Source organism: Cryptomeria japonica, chromosome 8 (genome assembly GCF_030272615.1).
Source record: "Cryptomeria japonica chromosome 8, Sugi_1.0, whole genome shotgun sequence".
In the NCBI taxonomy this organism is placed as follows: Eukaryota; Viridiplantae; Streptophyta; class Pinopsida; order Cupressales; family Cupressaceae; genus Cryptomeria; species Cryptomeria japonica.
In genome coordinates, this window is record NC_081412.1 from 603,905,338 (window position 1) to 603,929,014 (window position 23,677).

A 23,677-nucleotide genomic window follows, 5' to 3' on the forward strand; every position below is an offset into this window, starting at 1 on the left:
AAGAAGAAGCTACTAATTTAACATTGTTTGTTGTGAGAATTTGTATTTGCAACAACAAACAAATATTAAATTAATACTATTTCTCAAACTGTCAAATGATCCTGATTTACTATTTTGGGATAGTTGGGCTTACTAGTTTTAGTAAGTTCTGTTTTTTATTTTTGAAAAAGGGACATGACAGAGAGATTAAAGGTGCATTGGCCATGGTCTGGTACAATGTGGCGTGTCACAGGGTTTGCCAAATTTCATGCATGAAATTCGAAATTCAGTGAATTCCAATAAAATTTAAAAAAATTGTTTTAATTCGCCCTGAATTCGTATGAAATAACGCTAGGGTTTTTTTCAGCCATCTGTTACACATTGTGGAGAAGGAAGCGAGAACCTCAGATGCAAAAAAAGAAAGCTATCAATGATGTTCTTGACCTTGTCGTCCTCTCATGCAATGCTGGAACACGGGCATTTTTCCCACAAACCCAATGAAAACGGTCACAAAAAATGCCAATGATTGCAGGGTATGCTCGAAGACTACTAAGGTTCCGTTGTCGACCCGATGAAAACCATCGTAAATAATGCATTCTGAAGCGATGCTGGATTCTGTAGTTGTCAAAGCCCAGCCCGTAGAGGAAATTTTTGAGGTGTGTATATATGTTAAATAATAAATATATTATAAGGTTGCGATGGAGTTTCCGAGCTTATAATATATTTATTATTTAATATATAATATTTAACATTTTTATTATTTATATATTAAAAAATTTAAATTAAAATTTTAAACCAAATTATATTATAATGATTTTTAAATTTATTATAATGTATACAAAATTTAATAAAACATTGGTTTATTTTTAATTATTTTAATTTAATAAATATAAATATTTTATACTAATTTTCAATTTAATATAATATAATAGTATTTTATTTTAATAAATAATAAATTTGATATGATATTATTTCAAAACCATTTAGCAATGTTAAATTATTTTGATAATTTAATGAATTCATTGTTTATATATTTTAAAAAATTCAAATTTATATAAAGTGAATTTGATTTCGAATTTTTCCGAATATATATATATATATATATATATATTATAAATGGCCCTCAGACTGCTGTGCCTGAAATGTGCCCCCCTACTGACCCTGTCACTGAATCGTCATGGAACAGAAAAAAGGGCTCTTGGCATTGGTGCTGTAGTGTCCTGTCAGCTACAAGCAGCCATTTTTTTACTTACATATATATATCTTTCTTGTTAAATCCCATAAAAAATGCCTGCTATAACTAACTGTGCCTGTCTCAAGCTGTGTCGCTGCATATAGATAATATTGATGGCTATTTCAAATGAATTTTTAGGGCTTTTAAATTTTTGCTGGATTTCAGTTATGATAAGGTCTGGCAAACTCTGTGACACCTACTTGGAAAATAGTGTACCATCTTCATCCATACACATAGGTATGTAAACTGGCTAGAAATTATGAATTGTACACAGAAACCTAGAAATTTCCTATTATTTTTCAATTTTTGCTCACTCATACTAACATTTGTCATCTGTTACATTTGTGGATTACTGAGCCAACATTTGCCAGTTTGGACTTACTACCTATGTATATTAATCTTTACATATCCAATTTAATGGATTCATACAGATCTCTCAACACCCCATCCGTGAAAGAGTAAGCTATCCATCATTTTCAGGGCTTCTTCCAAATTAAAGCATGACAATCTTTGTTGCAGCCATGCAATCACCTCATTTTCTACCTTATACTGTGCAAAATGTCATTTCTGCAATTGAATTCTTCTTCCAGAAAAGTTGTATAGGATGCAGCAACTTTGCATTGTTTTACAAACCCAAGTATCACTCATTCCATTAATTAACACCCATCATGGATAAATAATAAAGTTGTATAGGATGCAGCAACTTTGCATTGTTTTATATTCAATGGATGCTGTTGGAGCAGCAGAATCTGTTTTAACAGTTTGATGGAAAGTCAGCAAGGGTGAATGTAGCTAGAACTCTTGCTGAAGCTGCAGGATAAACTGTTACTCAGTATTCTGCCACGTTAACTACAGAATCCATCTACTTTCATGCGAAAATCTTTAACAAGTTATGGCAGTACTCTGAAGGTTTTTAAGTAATTCAAGTCTATACCTATCTAGGAAGCAAAGAATTGAAAAGCTTGTGTTCTTGTTGTTTAATACAATTCCCTGCACATCACTGAATGAGGATGTTTCTTTAGTCAAGTACTGAATAAGCCCTAGTTTTAGAGCACTTCCTCTAAACCATTCGGTCCTTAACATGCAATTTGCCTTCAAGCAAGCCACTCAGGGGGTACAAGGCAGCCATGCCATATAAACCCTTAATTGAGTGTAGTGATGAAGCACGATGGACACACAGTGACCAGAACACTGTGATGTTGAAGATGGATTTTCTTCTTTGCATCAACAGGTAGTGTCAACTCTGTCAACCATGCAGCATCATGAGTTATTCACAATGTATTGCAGCAGGTACATGTTTTACAATCTCACTTTGAAAATCTTATTATACTTCATCCTTGTGTAGGCCCTCTTGTTGAGGGCAAGTTCTTTTTTTATGTCCTCAAGACTGCAAGTTCTCTATTTATTTTGGCTGTGAAGCTATGTGGCATCTGATGCCATTCCAATTCACTAGATATTTGCCTGACTGTTCCAGGTCAAACCAAAAGAAATTCTATTGGATCTCCGAAGGTTCTGCAAGCTCTAGGAGAATCCTTGAACTAACTCTCAATGATATAACTCCTATTAACATTCTTCTTTTCCAGAAATCGGCCCTGAAAAATTGAACATAGTAGCAGAAAGGGTGAATGAGCCCACTCTGAATGATTCAGACCCAAAATGCCATTTCAGCCAAGCCTGGAGTGGAGAAACAGTGAATGCCCTGGTAAAGAATTGTACATCTTTAGGTCCATGGCTCAACAATCTGCTTTGTACTGGGTCTCTCAGGACGTCAACACAAATGAAGGGGAAAACTGTGTGCAGATCCATATAGGTTCACATCAGGGTCCATTTGATCTCATTCTATTCCTCTGTATTTTTCTGGGTTTCTAAATGCTGTTTTGAGTAACTGAACAAGAACTAGAAACTGTGTGCCCAAAGTTGAATTGTGTGTCAATACTCTGTCACCCTCTGCATATAATGTCACAGGCATGACAATAAAGTCAGTTTGATAGCCTTTATATTTAAAATGGATTCCAAACTAAATGTATTAAATTTGGCAAACCCTGTGAAAGAGGTTTTAACCATAAAAATCATGATAAACTTGGGAAAAAAGTCGTGGATTACAAGTTTTGGTGATTCGTGGCAGTTTTTTGACTGTACATGCAATTTTTTTTGAAACCAATCCTGACGCAATTTAAAAAAAAAACACATATTAGTTCAGAGGAGAGAACATTAGTTCAGAGGTAGTGAGAAGGGCATATACAGAGAATCCTTAAAAATGAAAGTTGTTTTTGCAGGTAAGAATCTAGAGACTGATGAACAATAATACCACATATCAGTATTACAATGAGCTGAGCATCACAAACTGAAGCTTGCCAATATGAATAAAACAAAATAGAAGTTGGTGCTAAGTATGCCAATTTTATTTTGTCCTTTTTCTTCTGGGATATAATGTGTAATTTTATGAGTTTTTGATGTTTTTGAAATCTTTCTTCCTTATGAATCTATGATATGTCTAGGAGAGCACAAAATTTGGAATTTATTATTTAATCAAATGTGCAGTTGATCCCAGAAGGTATATGAAATTTTGATACACAATGCAACAAATATGTTTAAATCAAAGACGATTCTTTTCTTAAATCTTGTTATATTCTGGCCTTTAATATCATATTTTTGTGACATGGATTGATCTATCCATTATATTTGTCCATTGTATTCTTGTGATATACAGTTGTATAGATGTGTATTTGTGATATGCAATTTTATGGGATTATTCCCTTGTGCTTTGTTTTCCTCTGCAGGAGGTTTGCGCTATGAAGTTTAATGTACTTGTCACAACGTATGAGTTCATTATGAGAGATCGGGCAAAGCTTTCAAGGGTGGACTGGAAATATATCATTATTGATGAGGCACAGCGAATGAAAGACAGGGAATCACAACTTTCACGTGATTTAGATAGGTTTAGGTGTCAAAGGAGATTGCTTCTTACTGGAACACCATTGCAGGTGTGTGGATTATTGTTCTTTTAATTTTTTTTTTCAAATTATTAAATTAAGTTAATCACTTTATGTGGCATATTTTAAGGTAATATTTATGCTCTTTAAGTAACAAGAACTATCATAACTAATTGATTCTTGTGTTTATATCTGATTCATTGACACACTGGAAATTTTTTGACCTTAGAATATTTGGAAATTCAAATAAGTGCTAAATTGAATTTGATGACATTTTTCATTTCTGCAAGGTTACAAGATCATGCCTTATTAAGCACATTTTGGGTTCCTCTCGTTGCATCTGCAAGCAGTCTGCTGAATTAGGGCCATTTACATTTTGTTTATTAAATTTATATATGATTGGAGACAGACTTCTTTCATTCCATATACTCTGCTGTTGTGGTATCTCCCAATATAAAAAATACACCATTATCTGTTTTCAGGGAACTCTGATATGTTTTATATCTATTGATTTTGTTCACTACCTGGAAATATTTTAATCCTCTGAGTCAACTATTTCAATAAGCAGCTATTTCATTTTATGTTTTTAACTTGCATATATTTATTAAAGATAACGAGGCATGGCTTACAGAGCACAATTTCTTTGGTATGGGTGGTAGCGACAATTTTGTAGAAATATGCACTAGTATATGAACATTCTTTCTTAGCCTTAAGTAGCAGATAAATTTTTTTCTACAGAAGCAACAAGCAGGTTTCAAATTTATATCAGAGCAAATGTGCCTGTTAAAATTATAAAAAAAGCAAAAAGTATATTCTCTATGAGTGCAGATATCCAAATCGATAGATTCTCAGATGTGCCGACAAACCTATCAAATTTATCTTCAATTATTACAACTTAAAATTGTATTATTCTTATACTTGCATTAAGTTTGTCAATTATTCATCGTCCATTTTATGGAAAAGATTCTCTTGTAGAAGAGGTTACAAAGAAACTGAGTGGAATTTTTTTAAGGTACATTACCTGCTTTTATTGTACAATGATAAGGGCGTAAAAGACATATTAGATTTTATTATTTTTCCATCTTAACTTACATTATCATGCCATTGTGAAGGTGCACACAAATCATGAAATGGTTCTTCAAGAACGTCCAGTGGGATTATTTTCTTTTGTCTTTACTAGCTACTAAATGGATCGAATTTTAGCTGCAAAAGCTTTAATATACATAACCTCAGCACAATTAATAATTAAAATGGTGTCCCCGATTATTATCTTAGTTTAAGAAGTATTTTTCATCGTACTTGTGCAATATGTGATTACATTGCAGTTTTGTACAGATTAAACTTTTCAATGTCAGGGAGGAGAAAAATAATTCTTTTTAGATGTAGTTCTTGTGTATAAACTTAAAGATAATTGCTGGGTATGTGTCTTAATCATATGGAACATGAGCACTGTGCTTGATACATGTGACGGGACACTAAACATAAAAGAGACACTGGATATATAAAAATTGGAAGACCCTCATAAAACCGTTATACTCCAACTGCAGATCTCCATACACAATGGTTATCAATATCATAATCTGGACTATTGGGATAAGTCTGCCAACAAGATGATTTAGATTTATAATGCTGTTGTTTGTTATGGTGTAATATGGCACCCACATCAAAAAAAAGAAAGAGACTAAATAGTAATTATTGGCAAGGCTTGTTTGTTTCCCTGGAACTAGCTTATGGTATAATGTAACTTTTTTGCATATGAGGCTTAAGTTGATTTGTTTTCTTGTATGCAGAATGATTTGCAGGAACTGTGGTCCCTTTTGAACTTGCTTCTACCTGAAGTATTTGATAATCGGAAAGCTTTTCATGACTGGTTTTCTAAACCCTTTCAAAAGGATGCGCCATCTCAGTCTTCTGAAGATGATTGGCTTGAAACTGAGAAGAAGGTTATCATAATACACAGGTTGCATCAGATATTGGAGCCTTTCATGCTTCGGCGCCGAGTTGAAGATGTAGAAGGGTCCCTTCCGCCCAAGGTAAAAATTATCAAATCTTGTTTCTGTTACTCATTGTTCCTCATTGATGCTTTTTTTCTGATTATCTTATGTTTCTTTCACCAACAGATATCTGTGGTATTGCGCTGTAAAATGTCAGCCCTTCAGGGTGCTGTTTATGATTGGATTAAAGCAACAGGCAGTCTTAGGCTTGATCCACAGACTGAAGCCAGGAGAGTAGAAAGCAATCCAAAGCGACAAATTAGGGCGTATGTACCATTGCAGAACAGGTGTATGGAGTTGCGGAAGGTCTGTAACCACCCCTTACTAAGTTACCCTTATCGCCAAGATTATTCTAATGATTATATGGTGCGATCATGTGGAAAACTTTGGGTCCTTGATAGAATTCTTATCAAACTACACAGAACAGGCCACCGTGTGCTCTTATTCAGTACTATGACAAAGCTGCTTGATATATTAGAAGAATATCTCCAATGGCGACGTCTTCAGTATAGAAGGATTGATGGCACAACAAGTCTTGAAGACAGAGAGTCAGCAATTGGTGATTTTAACAAGCCTGGTTCTGAATGCTTCCTATTTCTACTGAGTATTCGTGCAGCAGGAAGGGGTTTGAATCTTCAATCAGCAGACACTGTGGTCATATATGATCCTGATCCTAACCCAAAAAATGAAGAACAAGCTGTGGCTAGAGCTCATCGAATTGGTCAGAAGAGAGAAGTCAAAGTTATATACATGGAAGCTGTTGTTGAAACCATAACAAGCTACCAGAAAGAAGATGAACTCCGAACGGGGGGCACTGTGGATGATGAGGATGAGCTTGCTGGTAAAGACCGATATATGGGCTCTGTAGAAAGCCTTGTTCGTAACAATATTCAGCAATACAAAATTGACATGGCAGATGAAGTCATAAATGCAGGGCGTTTTGATCAAAGGACGACACAAGAGGAGAGGCGTGTGACACTAGAGACTCTTTTGCATGATGAAGAAAGATACCAAGAAACTGTCCATGATGTTCCTTCATTGCAAGAAGTAAATCGTTTAATTGCTAGAAGCAAAGAGGAAGTGGAACTGTTTGACCAGATGGATGAGGAGTTGAATTGGCCAGGTGAGATGTTGAGACACCATCAAATTCCGAAGTGGCTTCGTGTGGGTTCTTTAGAAGTAAATGCTGCTGTCAGTTCCATGTCCAAGCAGGCAATGAAGAGGGGATTGGTGGTGCCAATTGGTACCAAGGAGGAGGAGGATAGGTTATGTGCTATGTATCCCAGTCCTGCCCCTGAAAAGAAATTGGAGAACATGAAAACAAATTCAAACAAAAGACTTCCTAGATCTGAATCAAATAGCAAAAAGCAGCTACCTCATAAACATAGAGATATTGCAGCTGTTAATAATGAAGGGGAAGACAGTGAAGATAGCTTGGAAGAGAAAGATGGTTCGTCAACGCATGAAGAGGAGGGAGAAATTAGGGAGGATTTAGAAGATGAAGAGAATAGCAGAGCTGCTGGCCCTGAACCTAATGATAGGGTCCAATCTGAAGAAGAAACTGAAATAGAATGTGATGAGGGCGACAATGAGTTATCTAAAGCCATGGATGTTGCCGAAAAGATTGTTAGGGAAGGTATCGAACGCGAGGCTGCATCCTCCGAGTCCTCATTTCAAAATGGAAAGTTAAATACACGTCAGGCTTCTTCCCCCACAATATCTGCCCAGAAGTTTGGATCTTTGGCTGCCTTAGAAGCAAAACCTGTGGGACATCCAAAATCAATGGTCAGTGAAGATTGTGGACAAGTGGTTCTAGCACATTTGATTTCTTTTTCTTCTTATGTATTCATCAATTATTTATTTTGGTCATATGGACACAGGTGGAAGAGCTTGAAGAAGGTGAAATTGTTGCATCTGGCGATTCTCACATGGACTTCCAGCATTCAGGAAGTTGGGTTCATGAGCGTGAGGATGGTGAAGAGGAACAAGTCTTGCAGCCAAAAATTAAAAGGAAGCGTAGCATGCGCAATCGTCCTAGACCTAATTCAGATAAGCTGGAGGAAAAGCCTAATGTTGAAAAGCGAGTATTGCACCCGGGAAACTTCTACCAGCAAAATTCTAATCAGGCAAGTTATGATTATGGACGACAGCTAGGACTAAATAAAGAAGTTGGAGCTTTCAGTGAGTCTGTCTATGACAAGTCTGAACATTGGGGTGCCAACCTTAAGAGGAAGCAGCTTGTGCAATCAAGAGTTGATGATGGTCTGCCAGAGACAATTGCTGTTTCAAAGCAACATGTTCTGCCTAAGCACAATAGAGTGAATGGGTTTGTTGAACCTAACCAAGATGCCACAGAATATCCTAGAGAAAGACGAGATTCCAAACTGATGCACTCAGGTGGATCTCCAAATTGTATTGGAGGGGGGCACATGGCAGAGATCTATCAGAAAAGGGTAAGGATCATATTTTGTTTGGTTATAATTTGTTATTCTAATTATTCTTTTGCATGTAGTTTTTGTAACTCTTCTCTTTGTTAAAACTTGGCATTTTATATCTATATATATTTCACATTAAGATTTGGAGATCATATTTTGTTTGGTTATAATTTGTTATTCTAATTATTCTTTTGCATGTAGTTTTTGTAACTCTTCTCTTTGTTAAAACTTGGCATTTTATATCTATATATATTTCACATTAAGATTTGGAGATCCACAAGAATAGGACACAAAATTACACAAATGTGTGTTGAAAATAAGTGTACCTTTTTTTTGATCAGCCAACATGGAGTTGCAATGTGTTATCCAGTTCTAAAATGATTATAATTAAAAAAAAAAACCAAATTACCGAGAAATGAAAATATTAACTAATACCTGATGCCCATATTTTTCATTGTTCTTCAGAGTTTTTGATATATACATATGCTTTCCATATGGAAAGCAGCTGACAAAATATGATGTTTAAAGCTTAAGCCAGCCAACTAAACACCCAAGACCACATTTGCACCAATTACTGGTTAAAATTAAAAATTATATCAATAAACTTAAAGCACAGCTTGTATCTCAACAGGAAGATCAGTAGCTCACTGAAACTATTGTAGAAGTAGAGTGGCATGCAAAAACCTTTAACAATATATATAAAACAGAGCTTATCAACTTAAAATTTACAAACAGTAAACCAGCAAACAGACACAGGCTTCATGCACATCACATAATGTTTAACTCATTTTCAAAATTTGGTGTACTTTTTAAAGTTGAAAATGTTTTGGACAAATTGTTTTTCCTCGATGAGAAAGTTGAATGGTTCAATTGCTAGTGCTTCCTTGACGAGTTCCATCCAAAAAATTTTCATCTTCTCCTTTTACTAATCTCCTTTTCATAAATACACCCAAGTTTTGAGATTTACCGTCTGTCCCTGGGTGCAAATATGACAATGGTATTGTTTTATTTCATGTCATTGTTATGAAACTTCCATTTGAACAAGGTAGCTTTCATTATAATTTTTAATAATTCTGTGGATTTCTTTCAGGCATTTTCTTCCTATGTTTTAGCATCAAAAGATTTGCATTACCATCTGAAATTTCAAGCAGGAGTAATTGATTTTCACCTACTTTTGCCAGCATATTTTACTAAATTTTGAGACAATATTTGATTGCAACCTGGGAAATACCTAAACTTACAATTTTTCTGTCAGTTGTTTCTTTAATTTGTGATATCAAAAGAATCCTATGTTTGAGATTGGATGCTCCCTATATAATCCATCTTAAGAAACACGGTCTATTCTTCTTGCAGTGCAAGATTGTTCTCGACAAACTTCAAGCTGCAATAAATAAGTCTGGGGGACTCATAACAGTACTTTTTTCAGAGCTTCCCAAGAGAAATGAAAATCCAGGATATTATAGGTGTGTTGTTAATCCCATTGATGCACGGACAATTGAGCAACGCCTTGACCGTTATGAATATGCAAGTGTATTGGACTTTGCTGCTGATGTGCAATTGGTTCTGGACAATGCTGGGCGTTATTCTTCTGAGGTACTGTAATGTGGTTTTTTTATTCAATGAAAATAAATACTAGACATTAAAGTTATTCTTGATAAATTTTTGTATGGTATTAATATTGATGGAATTGGACTTGTGCCCAATATACTGCTTGTGACAAACAGGTTAAGCCAGATGCAAGGAGGTATCAAGCTATATTCTTTCAGCGTATGGCTCTGGCCTTTCCTGATGTTGATTTTAGTTTTGTCAAAACACGAAGCTTGGTTTCTCTTGGGCAGTCAGCAACACCATCGACATCATCTCCCAAGCAACAGTTAAACCCTTCTCGGCTTCTCAAGTCGCAGGATGGTCTGAGTCTGGCATCTGATTCAGGTGCTGGGAAGTATTTGGCACCACGTAACAGTAGTGCTGTAAGTGAGGAGATGCGGGAGAAAGCAACACTGAAAGAAAATATTTCCAAAATGCCAAAAGAAACTAGGGTGATGTTTGCAGATCGGGCACAAGACAGGGAAAGAGGTAAGGGAGATGAAGTAGATGAAGTGACTCATCCTGGTGATTTTGTTATTTGCAAAAAGAAGCGAAAAGATAGGGATAAAGTAGTAGTAAAACCTAGGATGGTTAACCAAGCACCTGACATTACTCAGGCTGTAAGAGGCTTGCCACAGAAAGATATCTTACTTCCTGGGCATGCTAGACAGGCTCAGGGATGGCCCCAATTTGCTAGTACTGAAAAGAATGGTACTAGTGGGCTTGATACTGAAGATGTTCAGTGGGCTAAACCTGTGAAGAGGTTGAGGACAGATACTGGCAAGAGGAGGCCCAGTCATATTTGATTTTGTAAATAATGAAATCATTTATTGCAGTGTCTGCATATTCTGTAACCGAAAATCTTCGCCATTGTTACAATGTATTTTAGTACATGTTCAGCAAAGCGCTCTTGATTTAGAGTTTCACGTTGTAAAGTATGTCTTGTAGAAGATTATGCATACTAACCTATTCCATTGAAGTATTAGTATAACGTCCAATGATCTCCAGCGTTAATGTGTGATATATTTCACAATTATTCTCAGTCACCATTTCCGCGTTGGATTTGTAAAGACTGAAGAGTCGGGCGAGGACTCTCGTCTTATTGCTAGAAACTAAATTTTTATTTGGCTTCTTTAGCTGGTTGTCCTCTAATCTGAAGATAAAAAGAAGATGAATGATCTCCACTAGAAGTTAAATTAACGGATGTAATTGGTTCTTAAGAGTCAATTTCATCGAGAGTATTTATTTTGGTTAAGTGAACTGCTCATTTACAAGCTGATTTTTATTAAAGAAATGATGACTTTTTTTCAGTGGGCAATCATAACCTCTCATGCTTGATGTCATTATTGGTCCTGCATGAGTCTCTTGCTGCTAGATTGCTCTGAAGTGCCTTTTCAAGGTAGTATGATTAATTCAACAGTGTAAGTAAAGAATGTGTAGGGAAGTTTGAATCTTGTTTCCGTGCTATGAAGTATCCTAATCAATTATTCAATTTTCAAGTCATAATTTACTCTCTAAATTTCTTGGCTTGCATGTACCAGCAACATAATATTGTAAATTGAATTCGTTTTGTATGTTCTAGGACATCTTCAATACAATAATGCTTCAAGTATCATCCACTTGATTTTGATGCTAGGTGTATAACGTGCACAATTCTTATGGCCTTTATAATGTCAGAGACAGCACGTCTTTAAGTTGCAACGTGTGTTGTGGTTCATGTATCTCACTGGGATATCTCACTAGTCCTCACCCGACTATTCAGATATCTTATAATAGAAGGGAATCTGATGATTGCAACAATATTAGTAGTATAGAAGAGTTTCAAAAATATGGATAGTAATTGAGTTACTTAAGTATGTACCAGCATTATCTAAGAGGACAGCATGAATCTGGAATTTAGAATAGTTAGATACTCACAAAGCCAATCCCACTCCTCCACTAACCTCTCAACTCTACTTGATTTTATTGATTGTTACCTATGACAATCTTACACTATCATTTGAATTTAACGGTTTCATATAGTTGGAGACAAGTGGTGATGGTTCTATTTTATTTAGAGTAATAAAAAAACACCTCCACAAAAACCAAAAGACACATTTCATGCATTTACCCATCATTTGCATGTCAAATTGTTTCAAAATTGAATTTTTGTTTACAGACATTTTGATATCATTGTAGATGCTTTTCGGCATAATAAGATAGACCAACACAATTGAACCCATATGTTGATCTCAAAATTTATGCTTTAGACAATTATAAATATAATCTCCCATTGACTATATTCATGGCTCTTGATCGCATTGGTTTGTAGAAACTTGAATTTAACTATAAATAATTTTGGATCTTTGGGCACTTTGTTTTTATATCTGCACGCCTGTGTGTTGCTGTTGTCAATACATGTAGAATACAATATCTGTGTTATTGGTCATGCATATATAGCAAAAAGATTTTTCAAAATATATTAAATCTTCATTAAAGTACATTGCAAGTTTTAAAATTGACATGTCATGGTGTCTAAATGATCGGGAGGCAACAGATCGGAAGGAGGTTAACCTTGAACCAGTCAACTTCTAAGGTTCACAGACTCAACTGGTAATCCTTGATTCCAAAAATCCGTGCACAACACCAAGTCAAGCAATGGTTCAATGACACAAAACATCACCTTGGACAACCCCAAGGCTCCACTGTCCACTTATAGACAACTAACACTTATCAAGTTCTTGTGTGACTACACACCCTTGCATATAATGAGTGGGCTACTACTAGGCTTAAGGGTTCAAATGGTCCATTTGACCAATTCAATACAATAATCCTTGAGGGGTGTTCTCACAACACCTGAACACAAATGAAACATGATTTCATGGTTTAGATCCACCGGAACATCGATTTTGACTCATTCGCCCACAAACCTGAATCGATTGCTATTAGGCCTCCTTTTGAAGACACCTTGAGGATCTAGAAAAACAAATTATGTTTTCGGATACCCTTTTGGGAGTTCAAAACAATATCTTAGTTTCTGGTACCAGAACAACTTGCAGATATTCCAACCGGTGTGCACTAACAGACCTAATAGGGCTTTTAGACCTATTTGACTGAACGCCTTTCACAACCTGGTTTGGTTCTCCTAATGGGTGACTATTACTGACCATGAAATGTCATGTAAACCTCCAAAATACTCATTTACCACATTCAAACCTTTTCCCAATGTTCCACCTCTCAATTCTCACGCGCTGCACTCATCAAACCGGTCTATCACATAGAGATGCCAAACTTAGGGTTAGTTCTCCATCCTCTTCACCTTGATTTAACCTCTTAATGGATTTTGGTATTGACATATGATACAGTGGCCTATCATTTCTTGTAATGACAGAGTGTTCAGTTAAGGATTGATAGGCCAAAACCCATTATTGCAGTCAAATCCTAGGGGTTTAAGGAATTTAGGCTACTCGGTAAAGATTTGCTTGTAGAAATGGGCACCAATCACTTCAAGGTTCCATATTAAATGCAAAACAAAGGTAAGACAATATAATTGTAGGATCTATGTCATGAGCATTCTTACGAATCCACCTTCAGTATGTGATCAATAGAAATTAGACGATTTTTCGAGTTTCCAACAATTCTTGATGCTTCAAATTACTTTCCAAATCAACCAACATTGTTAATGCATGATAGCCTCGGTAAGATAAATGATTGAATGAGAGATAAATGAAGTCTCTCATTCAAACATTTATTATCGCGAGGGGGCACGATCAAGTGATGTCTTGATCGGCCATGTCCAAAAGACATGGCTGGTCATGGCATCGTTTGACCGTACCCAACCCACTACATATACCAAATGAAATATGTGAGAATGGACATTGAAATAAAAATGCTCCTCCTTTCCTGCAACATAAAAGAAGACAATCAGATTTATACAACAATTCAGTGATGGATAATACATAGAACAAGATAAATTTTAATTTTGATCCACAAAATTAACATGGTATCAGAGCCAGGTTTCCTTCTATAAAGCCTAACCGCCTGAAGGAAGATCCGATTAAGATCAGATTGATATCTCCTTGAAAGTCTCGAATATGGCCACATTGCAAGAACTTGTCCTCTCAAACTTAAACTACAAGCGTCCCTTGCTGAAGTCGGAAATTCAGACGTATGTTCAAAAAAATATGTTCTCTAGAAGAAACTCAAGATGCCTTGTGATTGAGAGGGAGCTTACTAATCAAGATTGAGCACTTCTGAGGTAAAAATTGTAAATATTGATTATTATTATTAATACTAATAATTATTTTATGGGCCCTGTGTAAATCATAAGGAAGTGACGACTTCCAAATGATTTCCACTTGTATTTTTGAGGTTATTGGAAGGTGACGATCTTACAATAACTCAAGATTGTGGATAGAATCGCCGACAGAGGCAATCCACGTAAAAGCTTGTGGATGGAATCGCCGATAGAGGCAATCCACACAAGAGCTCATGGATATAATCGTCGACTGAGGCAATCCATGTAAGAGCTTGTGGATAGAATCACCGACAGAGGCAATCCACGTGAGAGCTCATGGATAGAATCACCGACTGAGGCAATTCACACAAGAGCTTGTGGATAGAATCGCCGACTGAGGCAATCCACACAAGAGTTTGTGAATAGAATCGCCGACAGAGGCAATTCACATCTTGAAACTATGGTCCCAAGATAAGCATCATACGATTTATGAATATCGCTCCCAATACCGTTTACATTTATCTTACCTAGCTAAGAGGGAGTGTTAATGCATGATAGCCTCGGTAAGATAAATGATTGAATGAGAGATAAATGAAGTCTCTCATTCAAACATTTATTATCGTGAGGGGGCACGATCAAGTGATGTCTTGATCGGCCATGTCCAAAAGACATGGCCGGTCAAGGCATCGCTTGACCATACCCAACCCACTACATATACCAAATGAAATGTGTGAGAATGGACATTGAAATAAAAATGCTCCTCCTAACCTGCAACATAAAAAAAGATAATCAAATTTATACAACAATTCAGTGATAGATAATACATAGAACAAGATAAATTTTAATTCTGATCCACAAAATTAACAAACATAACCAACATACATTCTTCGATGTTTGGGGCCTTTAAAGGGGTTTCCCAAATGACCACAACCTCCTACAACCGTTTTTCAAACCGACTAACCGTTGGAGAATCCTGATTTACAAAAAGTACAAAATTGTCATGACAACAAATTGACAATATGACAACTTTTGCATAATTCGACCAACTTAGACTCCAGACTGTCCTAGTCCCCCAAATGATTACATTTGATTTTAAAACATAAAAAATGACTCAAATAGACTTGTAATCACTTGATCCCACAATTTAGACCATTGTGACCCTTATTGACTCAATTTGCTCTACCAAACCCTAGATGACAATTTGACCCAAACATGGACAAACTTGTCACACTCCTATGATATTGAATTACAAAAAGGACCCATAGGGTCTTATTACATTGCTTCTAACTAATAGACAATCATCTTGCTTCTGGCTCATGCCTTCATAGGTAGGTGCTCCTGCACCATACTCCCCAGGTGAAATTGGCCGAAGCTATTCTGGCTCCAAAACAGACCTTTCGTACAACGTGATAGCGACATGTTAGTCAATCGCAACCATTTATTGCAAAATTGACGATGTAAAACGCGCGACTAACATGTGTGCTAGTTAATCCGTACTGCTGTTTTGGAGCCAAAATAGACGCATCTGGTGAAATTTGTCTCAAGTCCTCTTAGAGACTAACTATTGCAAATCACCACCCTGCTTTTTGATATCTTCTTCCAGCATCCATGTAGCTTCTGAGTCAGGAAAGCCCTACCATTTGACTAAGTGTTCAAAATAGGTCTCGTGCCTTGTTTTCTTGGCTTCCTTGCTATCCAAAATGTTCTCCATTTTAGGCAGTTCCTTAGATGGTAAGTGTTTTATCCATTCCTCACTTTCCTGAATAGATTCACCTACACAGTCTCCTGCAGTAGGATTCCTATACAATGTTAGATCAAAAACATTAAATATAGGTGAAATAGCAACATCATTAGGGAGTTCAATTTTGTAAGCATTAGGACCATATTTATCCAAAATTTTACAAGGTCCAATTCTTCTCATCCTCAACTTCCTATGGCTTCCCTTGGGCAACCTGTCCTTGTTGAGATGAACGATGACCATGTCACCCACTTGATACTGCACATCTCTCCTCTGATCCACTCTTGCTTTAACCTTTTGACTGTCCTGTTGTAAGGTATCTCCGACTTGTTGATGCACCTCTTTCATAGCCTCTACAAATTCATTAGCATGTCCACTCCTCTTGTCCAATCTTTGGACATCTCTCAATTCAAAGACTCCTCTTGGATGACTACCATAGACAATCTCAAAAGGACTCAGACCTATACTCCTGTTTATTGAATAATTATAGGCATACTTTGCTCAAGGTATCACCACATCCCAACTACTTCTATGATCCTTTGTCAAACATCTAAGAATATTTTCCAATGACCTATTCACAACTTCAGTTTGGCCATTGGTCTGAGGGTGATAGGCTGAGCTAAAAGACAAATTTGTACCCAACCTTTTCCACAAGGTTCTCCAAAAATGCCCTACAAACTTGCTATCCCGGTTAGATACAATATTCAAAGGCAACCTATGGATTCTAACAATTTCTCTGGAAAACAATCCTGCAATATAGCTAGCATTATTTGTGGTTTTACAAGGAATAAAGTGAGCCATCTTACTGAACCTGTCTACCACAACAAACACACTGTTATGACCTGTCTTTGTCTTGGGGTAATCCCATAACAAAGTCCACACTCAAACTTTCCCATGGTCTACTCGGAATAGGCAAATGTTGGTACAATCCTGCATTGGTTGAGACCCCCTTTGCTCTCCAACACATAGTACAACTCTCCACAAACTTTCTGATATGGGTCTGCATCTTAGGCCAAAAATAAAATTTCCTACCTAGGTCCAAAGTCTTATTTAACCCAAAGTGACCTCCTAAACTACCACTATGTTTCTCCTTTACTACATTATCCCTCATTGAACATCTAGGGATACGTAATTGACACCCTTTGAACAAAAGACCATCCTGCAAGGTATAGTCAGAAAATTCCCCATGAAAAACATTTGCAAACTCACAACATACCTTATATATTTCCTTGAAATCTTGGTCCTCTTCATACTATCCTTTGAGTGCTTCAACACCCATACTCTGCAACTGCACTTCTTGCACTGTCAGCACCCTCCTACTTAGAGCATTTGCAACCTTATTGGCTACCCCTTTCTTGTGCTTGATGATAAAGGTGTATGCTTGAAGACTTTCAACCCATTTCATATGTCTATGACTGAGTTTCTCCTGTCCATTCAAAAAACTAAGAGCATGATTGTCAGTATACACAATAAACTCCTTACAAAGCAAGTAATGCCTCCACTTTTTTAGAGCTTGTACCATAAAATACAACTCTAAATCATATGAGGAATACTTCCTCTTTGCTTCATTTAGTTTTTCACTGAAAAAGGCCACCGGTCTCCCCTCTTGGCTCAATATTACTCCTATAGCCAAACCACTTGCATCACATTCAATGGTAAAGACCTTACTGAAATCCGACAATACTAGGACTGGGTACTCGGCAACTTTATGTTTTAAACATTTAAAACTCCTATCTGCTTCTTTGGTCCACACAAACTTCACCTTACCACCACCCTTGATGGTTTCCAACATAGGTGCACAAATATCACTGTAATTTCTAATGAATTTCCTATAAAATGTTCCCAAACCATGAAAACTTCTTACCTCTCCGGCTGTCTTAGGCGTAGGCCAATTCAAAATAGCCTCTACCTTGGAAGAATCCATCTTCAAGTCACCCTTAGAGATGACAAAACCTAAGTACACCAATTCTTGCTTCATGAAGTCACTCTTTTCTAAATTTATCATCAACTTCTGCTCTTGTAGCCACTTCAAGACTATCTCCAAGTGTTTCAAGCGCCCTTCCTTTCTCTTACTGAACACCAATATGTCATCAAGGTAGACTACCACAAATCTCCCTATAAATTTCTGCAACACTTCATTCATTAGTCTCATAAAGGTGCTAGGGGCATTTGAAAGGCCAAAAGGCATCACAAGCCACTCATTAAACCCTTCATTGGTTTTAAATGCAGTTTTCCGTTCACCCCCCTCTCTTATTCTTATTTGATGGTACCCACTCTTGAGATCAATTTTAGAGAAATAGATAGCTCCCCCTAAATAATCCATTAGGTCCTCTATCCTTGGAACAAGAAACCTATATCTGATGGTTATCCTACTGATAGCCCTAGAATTCGTGCAAAGCCTCTATTTTCCATCCTTCTTTGGGGATAAAACAGTAGGCACTGCACATGGGCTAAGGCTCTTTCTTATCAATCCTTTATCTAGGAGCCTTTGAATTTTCCTAGCTATCTCTTCATTTTGCTGTGGGGTCATTTTATATGCTGCCTTGTTAGGAAGTACCGCTCCCGGTATGAGGTCAATCTGATGACTAATATCTCTGATAGGTGGCAGGGAGTCTGGTATGTCTTCTGCAACCACTCATTTGTACCAGTCTAGTAGTTCCCTGACCTCCTTAGGTCCTACCTCACTCACACCCTTCTTCCTTTCTTCCTTGGGCTTCACAATCAAAGCAAAACCTACTCTACCTTCCTCCTTCAGTGTATTAAGGACTTCTTTTCCCCCTATCATCATCACACTAGATCCTACATGCTATGGATCCCCTTCTACCACTGTCTGTATCCTAAAGGTCACACCATCCTTTTGGAAGAAGTAAGCATTATTTTCTCCATCATGATGAGCCTTTATGTCAAACTGCCATAGTCTGCCAAGTGAAAGATGGCAAGCATCCATTGGAAGGATGTCACACAAAATTTTATCCTTATACCCCCAAATACTGAACTCTACCCATGCTTGTTCATTGATGAGTATGTGTTGCCCTTTGTTCAACCAATTGACTCAATATGGACAACTATGGGGTATTCTTTCCAAGCTCAACTTGTTTATTGCTTCCAAAGATGCAATGTTATCAGTAGGTCCTGAATCTATGACAACTTTACAAACTTTACCTTGAATCTTGCAGTTGATTCTAAACAAAGCCTTTTTTTGGGGTGGTCAGTCTTCACTGGTTCCTTGAGCAGTGTCCTCTTGATCATCAGGTTCTCTCCCATCTCTGATGTCAAATTCACTTCAGGAGATGTCACACTCCTTGCATCTTCTTTAGTCAAAGTGGTTCTCCTCTCACCACCATGAGTAGTTGAGGCCTTCTCTGGACACTTGTAGGTTGGGTGCCCCATCTAGTTGCAGTTATAGCATCTCATACTAGAGAACTTGGATCCTCTCCCTGATCCATTTGTCCCACCTCTTCCATTAGGTCTTCTCCCACGGTAGCCTCCTCTGCTACTCGTGTCCCCAACTTGATCTCCTTGGCTAGACTCACCACTAGACCTTTGGTTAGGACTTCTTCCTCCAAAACTGCCTCTGCCTCTGAAACTTCTCCCTCCTTTACCTCTATTACTTTGCTCACTTCTTCTCTTTAGTTTCTCTTCTGCCCTTCGAGCCAATTGAAAACACTTGTTCACTGTCTCCGGTGCCAAGATGCTGATATCATCTTGGATATTCATCCTTAGGCCGTTCAAGTACTTGGCCACTTTCTCTGACTCTTCTTCTTGTCTCTTTGATCTGAGACTGAGTTTATGAAACTCCTCCGTATAGGCATTCACATCAAGGTCTCTCTGTCTGAGGTTCTACAGTTTTCTATACATGTTCACTTCATAGTCAATAGGCATGAAATGTGCCTTGACTTTAGCTTTCATCCTTTCCCAGGAGGTTATCATACTTTTTCCCTCCTTAACTTTCTCTCCTTGTACATAGCTCCACCATGTAAGAGCAAACCCCTTCAACCTTGCTTTTGCCAACTTAACCTTCTTATCTTCAGGGATTTCTTTGTACTCAAAATGACTGGTCAATGCCTCAATCCAGTCTATCACCTCTTTTGCTTCCATACTTCCACCATATATAGGCAACCCATCAATGGTGTCCCTATTGATTGATCTCAAGGCATCTACAAATGCCCTATGATTTGTAGGTATCTCCTTTACCCGCTTAGAGGATTCCCCATTTTCTTTATCCCCTTCTTCATCAGTGTCACTTCCATCTTCCTTATCCTTAGTCTTTTTCAATTCTTCAAGCTTGGACTCAAGCATCTCTTCAAGCAACTTCTTCACCGCATCTTGTGACATACTCTTAGGAGGCATTCTGTCAGCCCCTATTTCAATCTCTTCCTCTAACATACACTAAGACCACACCACCCAAGTGATCTTCAAAATCCTACTCTGATACCAATATGATTGGGAGGCAACAGACCGAAAGGAGGTTAGCCTTGAACCAATCAACTTCTAAGGTTCACAGACTCAATCGGTAATCCCTGATTCCAAAGATCCGTGCACCACACCAAGTCAAGAAATGGTTCAATGACACAAAAGATCACCTTGGACAACCCCAAGGCTCCACTATGTCCACTTACAAACAACTAACACTTCTCAAGTTCTTGTGTGACTACACACCCTTGCATACAATGAGTGGACTACTACTAGGCTTAAGGGTTTGAATGACCCACTTGACCAATTCAATACAAAAATCCTTGGAGGGGTGTTCTCACAACAACTAAACACAAATGAAATGAGATTTCATGGTTTAGATCCACCGAAACATCAATTTTGACTCATTCGCCCACAAACCTGAACCGATTGCTATTAGGCCTCCTTTTGAAGGAATCAGGTGATAACTTTTGACACCCTAAGGATATAGAAAAACAAATTATGTTTTCGGATACCCTTTTGGGAGTTCTAAACAACATCTCAATTTTTGGTACTAGAACAACTTGCAGATATTCCAACTGGTGCTGCACTAATAGACCTAATAGGGCTTTTAAACCTATTTGACTGAACGCCTTTCACAACTTGGTTTGGTTCTCATAATGAGTGACCATTAATGACCATGAAATGTCATGTAAACCTCCAAAATACTCATTTACCACATTCAAACCCTTTCCCAGTTCTCTACCTCTCAATTCTCACGCACTGCACTCATCAAACCGGTCTGTCACATAGAGATGCTAGACCTAGGGTTAGTTATCCATCCTCTTCACCCCATTGCAACCTCTTAATGGATTTAGGTACTGACATATGATACAATGGCCTATCATCTCTTGTAACGACAAAGTGTTTAGTTAAGGATTGATAGGCCAAAACCCATTATTGTAGTCAAACCCTAGGGGTTTAAGGGTTTTAGGCTACCCGGTAAAGATTTTCTTGTAGAAATGGGCAATGATCACTTCAAGGTTCCATACTGAATGCAAAAAAAAGGTAAGATAATATAATTACAGGATCTATGTCATGAGCATTCTTACCAATCCACCTTCAGTATGCGATCAATAAAAATCAAACGATTTTTTGAGTTTCCAACAGTTCTTGATGCTTCAAATTACTTTCCAAATCAACCAACATAACCAACATACATTCTTCGGTGTTTGGGGCCTTTAAAGGTGTTTCCCAAATGACCACAACCTCCCCCAACTATTTTTCAAACTGACTGACCATTGGAGAATCCCGATTTACAAAAAGTGCAAAGTTGTCATGACAACAAATTGACAATATGACAACTTTTGCATAATTCGACCAATTTAGACTCCAGACTATCCTAGTCCCCCAAAATGATTACATTTGATTTTAAAACATCAAAAATAACTCAAATGGACTTGTGATCAGTTGATCCCTCAATTTAGACCATTGTGACCCTTATTGACTCAATTTGCTCTACCAAACCCTAGATGACAATTTGACCCAAACATGGATAAACTTGTCACACTCCTAGGACATTGAATTACAAAAAGGACCCATAGGGTGATAGACTTATAAATGAATGAGAGGGGGGGTGAATCAGTGACACCAAGAACAATACTACTTTAAACACTGACTGGTTGATATACTTAACAAGTTTATTCAACACTATGCATGCAATCCAAAATGATATTAAAGCATCCACACTAAGTAAAACATCCACCATAATACAAGTGTTTATATGTGGAAAAACCAAATTATAAAAACCATGGTGAGATGGGACTCACAAGTTAACTATCTACAGTAATAGGTAACTGACTAGTTCATGTCTACAAAAGTGCTATGCTAGGAGCGAATCCTATTAAAGATCCCAAAGCTCTGTTAGGAGTTATACCCCGTTAAAGGTAGTACCCTGTTAAGAGTAACCTTAGTAGGGGATTTTAGAGTCCAAACTAATGGATTGACTTGTTAAAGGATTTGTACAATGAACATTGTTAGAGCCTATCCAATTAGGGGATTTGACTATTATAGTGATTAGAAAACAACATGTGGTGTGGTCTAGAAGTAGCACAACTTGCTTGAATAGATCCTCTTCCGCACACTCAAAATTGCATCACCAACATATTCTGCAACGCCTTTAACAACTTAACACTTCTATCTTTGCATCAAATCATCTCATATCATATCCTCAAAATAGTTCATCATAATGTCAATATATAGACATTTAGATTTCATGTCGGTTTAGAAATTATATCACAATTTCCTAGGTGCAGTGTATCTGGACAATCAAACATAACTCATCACAAATTACTACCTGAATTTGTCGGTTAGAGTAACTCATCAGGACCTGTGATAAATCATCACACAATCAATGAATACCAGTTGGAACACCGATATCGGTTAGAGTTAACCATTTCAACATGTAAACCGATTGTCCACCATTGCTTCTTTGATGGTCTCCACTGAATCTTCAAGTTGATGTCAAGTTATTTCCTACATATACCAGTTATCTCCATGTACCGGTTGACACTCTCTAAACCATCATAAACTAAGCTTCCAATACCGGTTGCAATACAAGTAACTTTTAGAAGTAATATCGGTAGACAATGTGAACATATGTGTGTGTACATGTTCCATCAATGACAACATATGAAGTCATTCATTACAATCATCATCAAGCCAACAATCTCCCCCTTTGGTATTGATGACAACACTTAGAAATTTTTACAACTTTACAACTAAGTGTGCTTACAAAAAACAATTGTACACATATATTTCTACTCCCCCTTAAGAATACTTACAACATTTTCACAACACATACATATTTCTACTCCCCCTTTGACAACAATGCCAAATTGAAAAGTAAAATATATATATAGCAAAATTTGCATCAAATGTTTACATATACAAAAACTTAAAAGTCTGTATTAAGGAGTGTTCACTTCAATTTGCAAGAAAATGTCACTGAAAGTAATCTTCATTTGAGAAAATCATTTTCCCATGTTTCCAGTAAAGTGTCAGAAATCTCAATGGTTGTCATAATCTATGCAGAAAATTCTTCCATTGCATCAAGTGTACTCATCTTTGGAGTCACCAAAACCGTTTCTGCATCCTTGTATACTCGTTG

The 23,677-nt window shown here is 37.1% G+C and overlaps 1 protein-coding gene across 1 annotated transcript in view; it reads left to right on the forward strand.

Moving 5' to 3' along the window:
• LOC131071751 (ATP-dependent helicase BRM) overlaps positions 1-11,366 on the forward strand; it is a 33,175-nt gene extending 21,809 nt beyond the window's left edge. Inside the window, exons 9-14 of the mRNA XM_058007696.2 lie at positions 3,994-4,197; positions 5,937-6,179; positions 6,267-7,925; positions 8,021-8,593; positions 9,929-10,168; positions 10,300-11,366. Of these exons, the coding sequence (XP_057863679.2) occupies positions 3,994-4,197; positions 5,937-6,179; positions 6,267-7,925; positions 8,021-8,593; positions 9,929-10,168; positions 10,300-10,968 (3,588 nt within the window). The 3' untranslated portion in view covers positions 10,969-11,366. The remainder of the gene's footprint in view (positions 1-3,993; positions 4,198-5,936; positions 6,180-6,266; positions 7,926-8,020; positions 8,594-9,928; positions 10,169-10,299) is intronic.
• Positions 11,367-23,677: the final 12,311 nt, after the last annotated feature.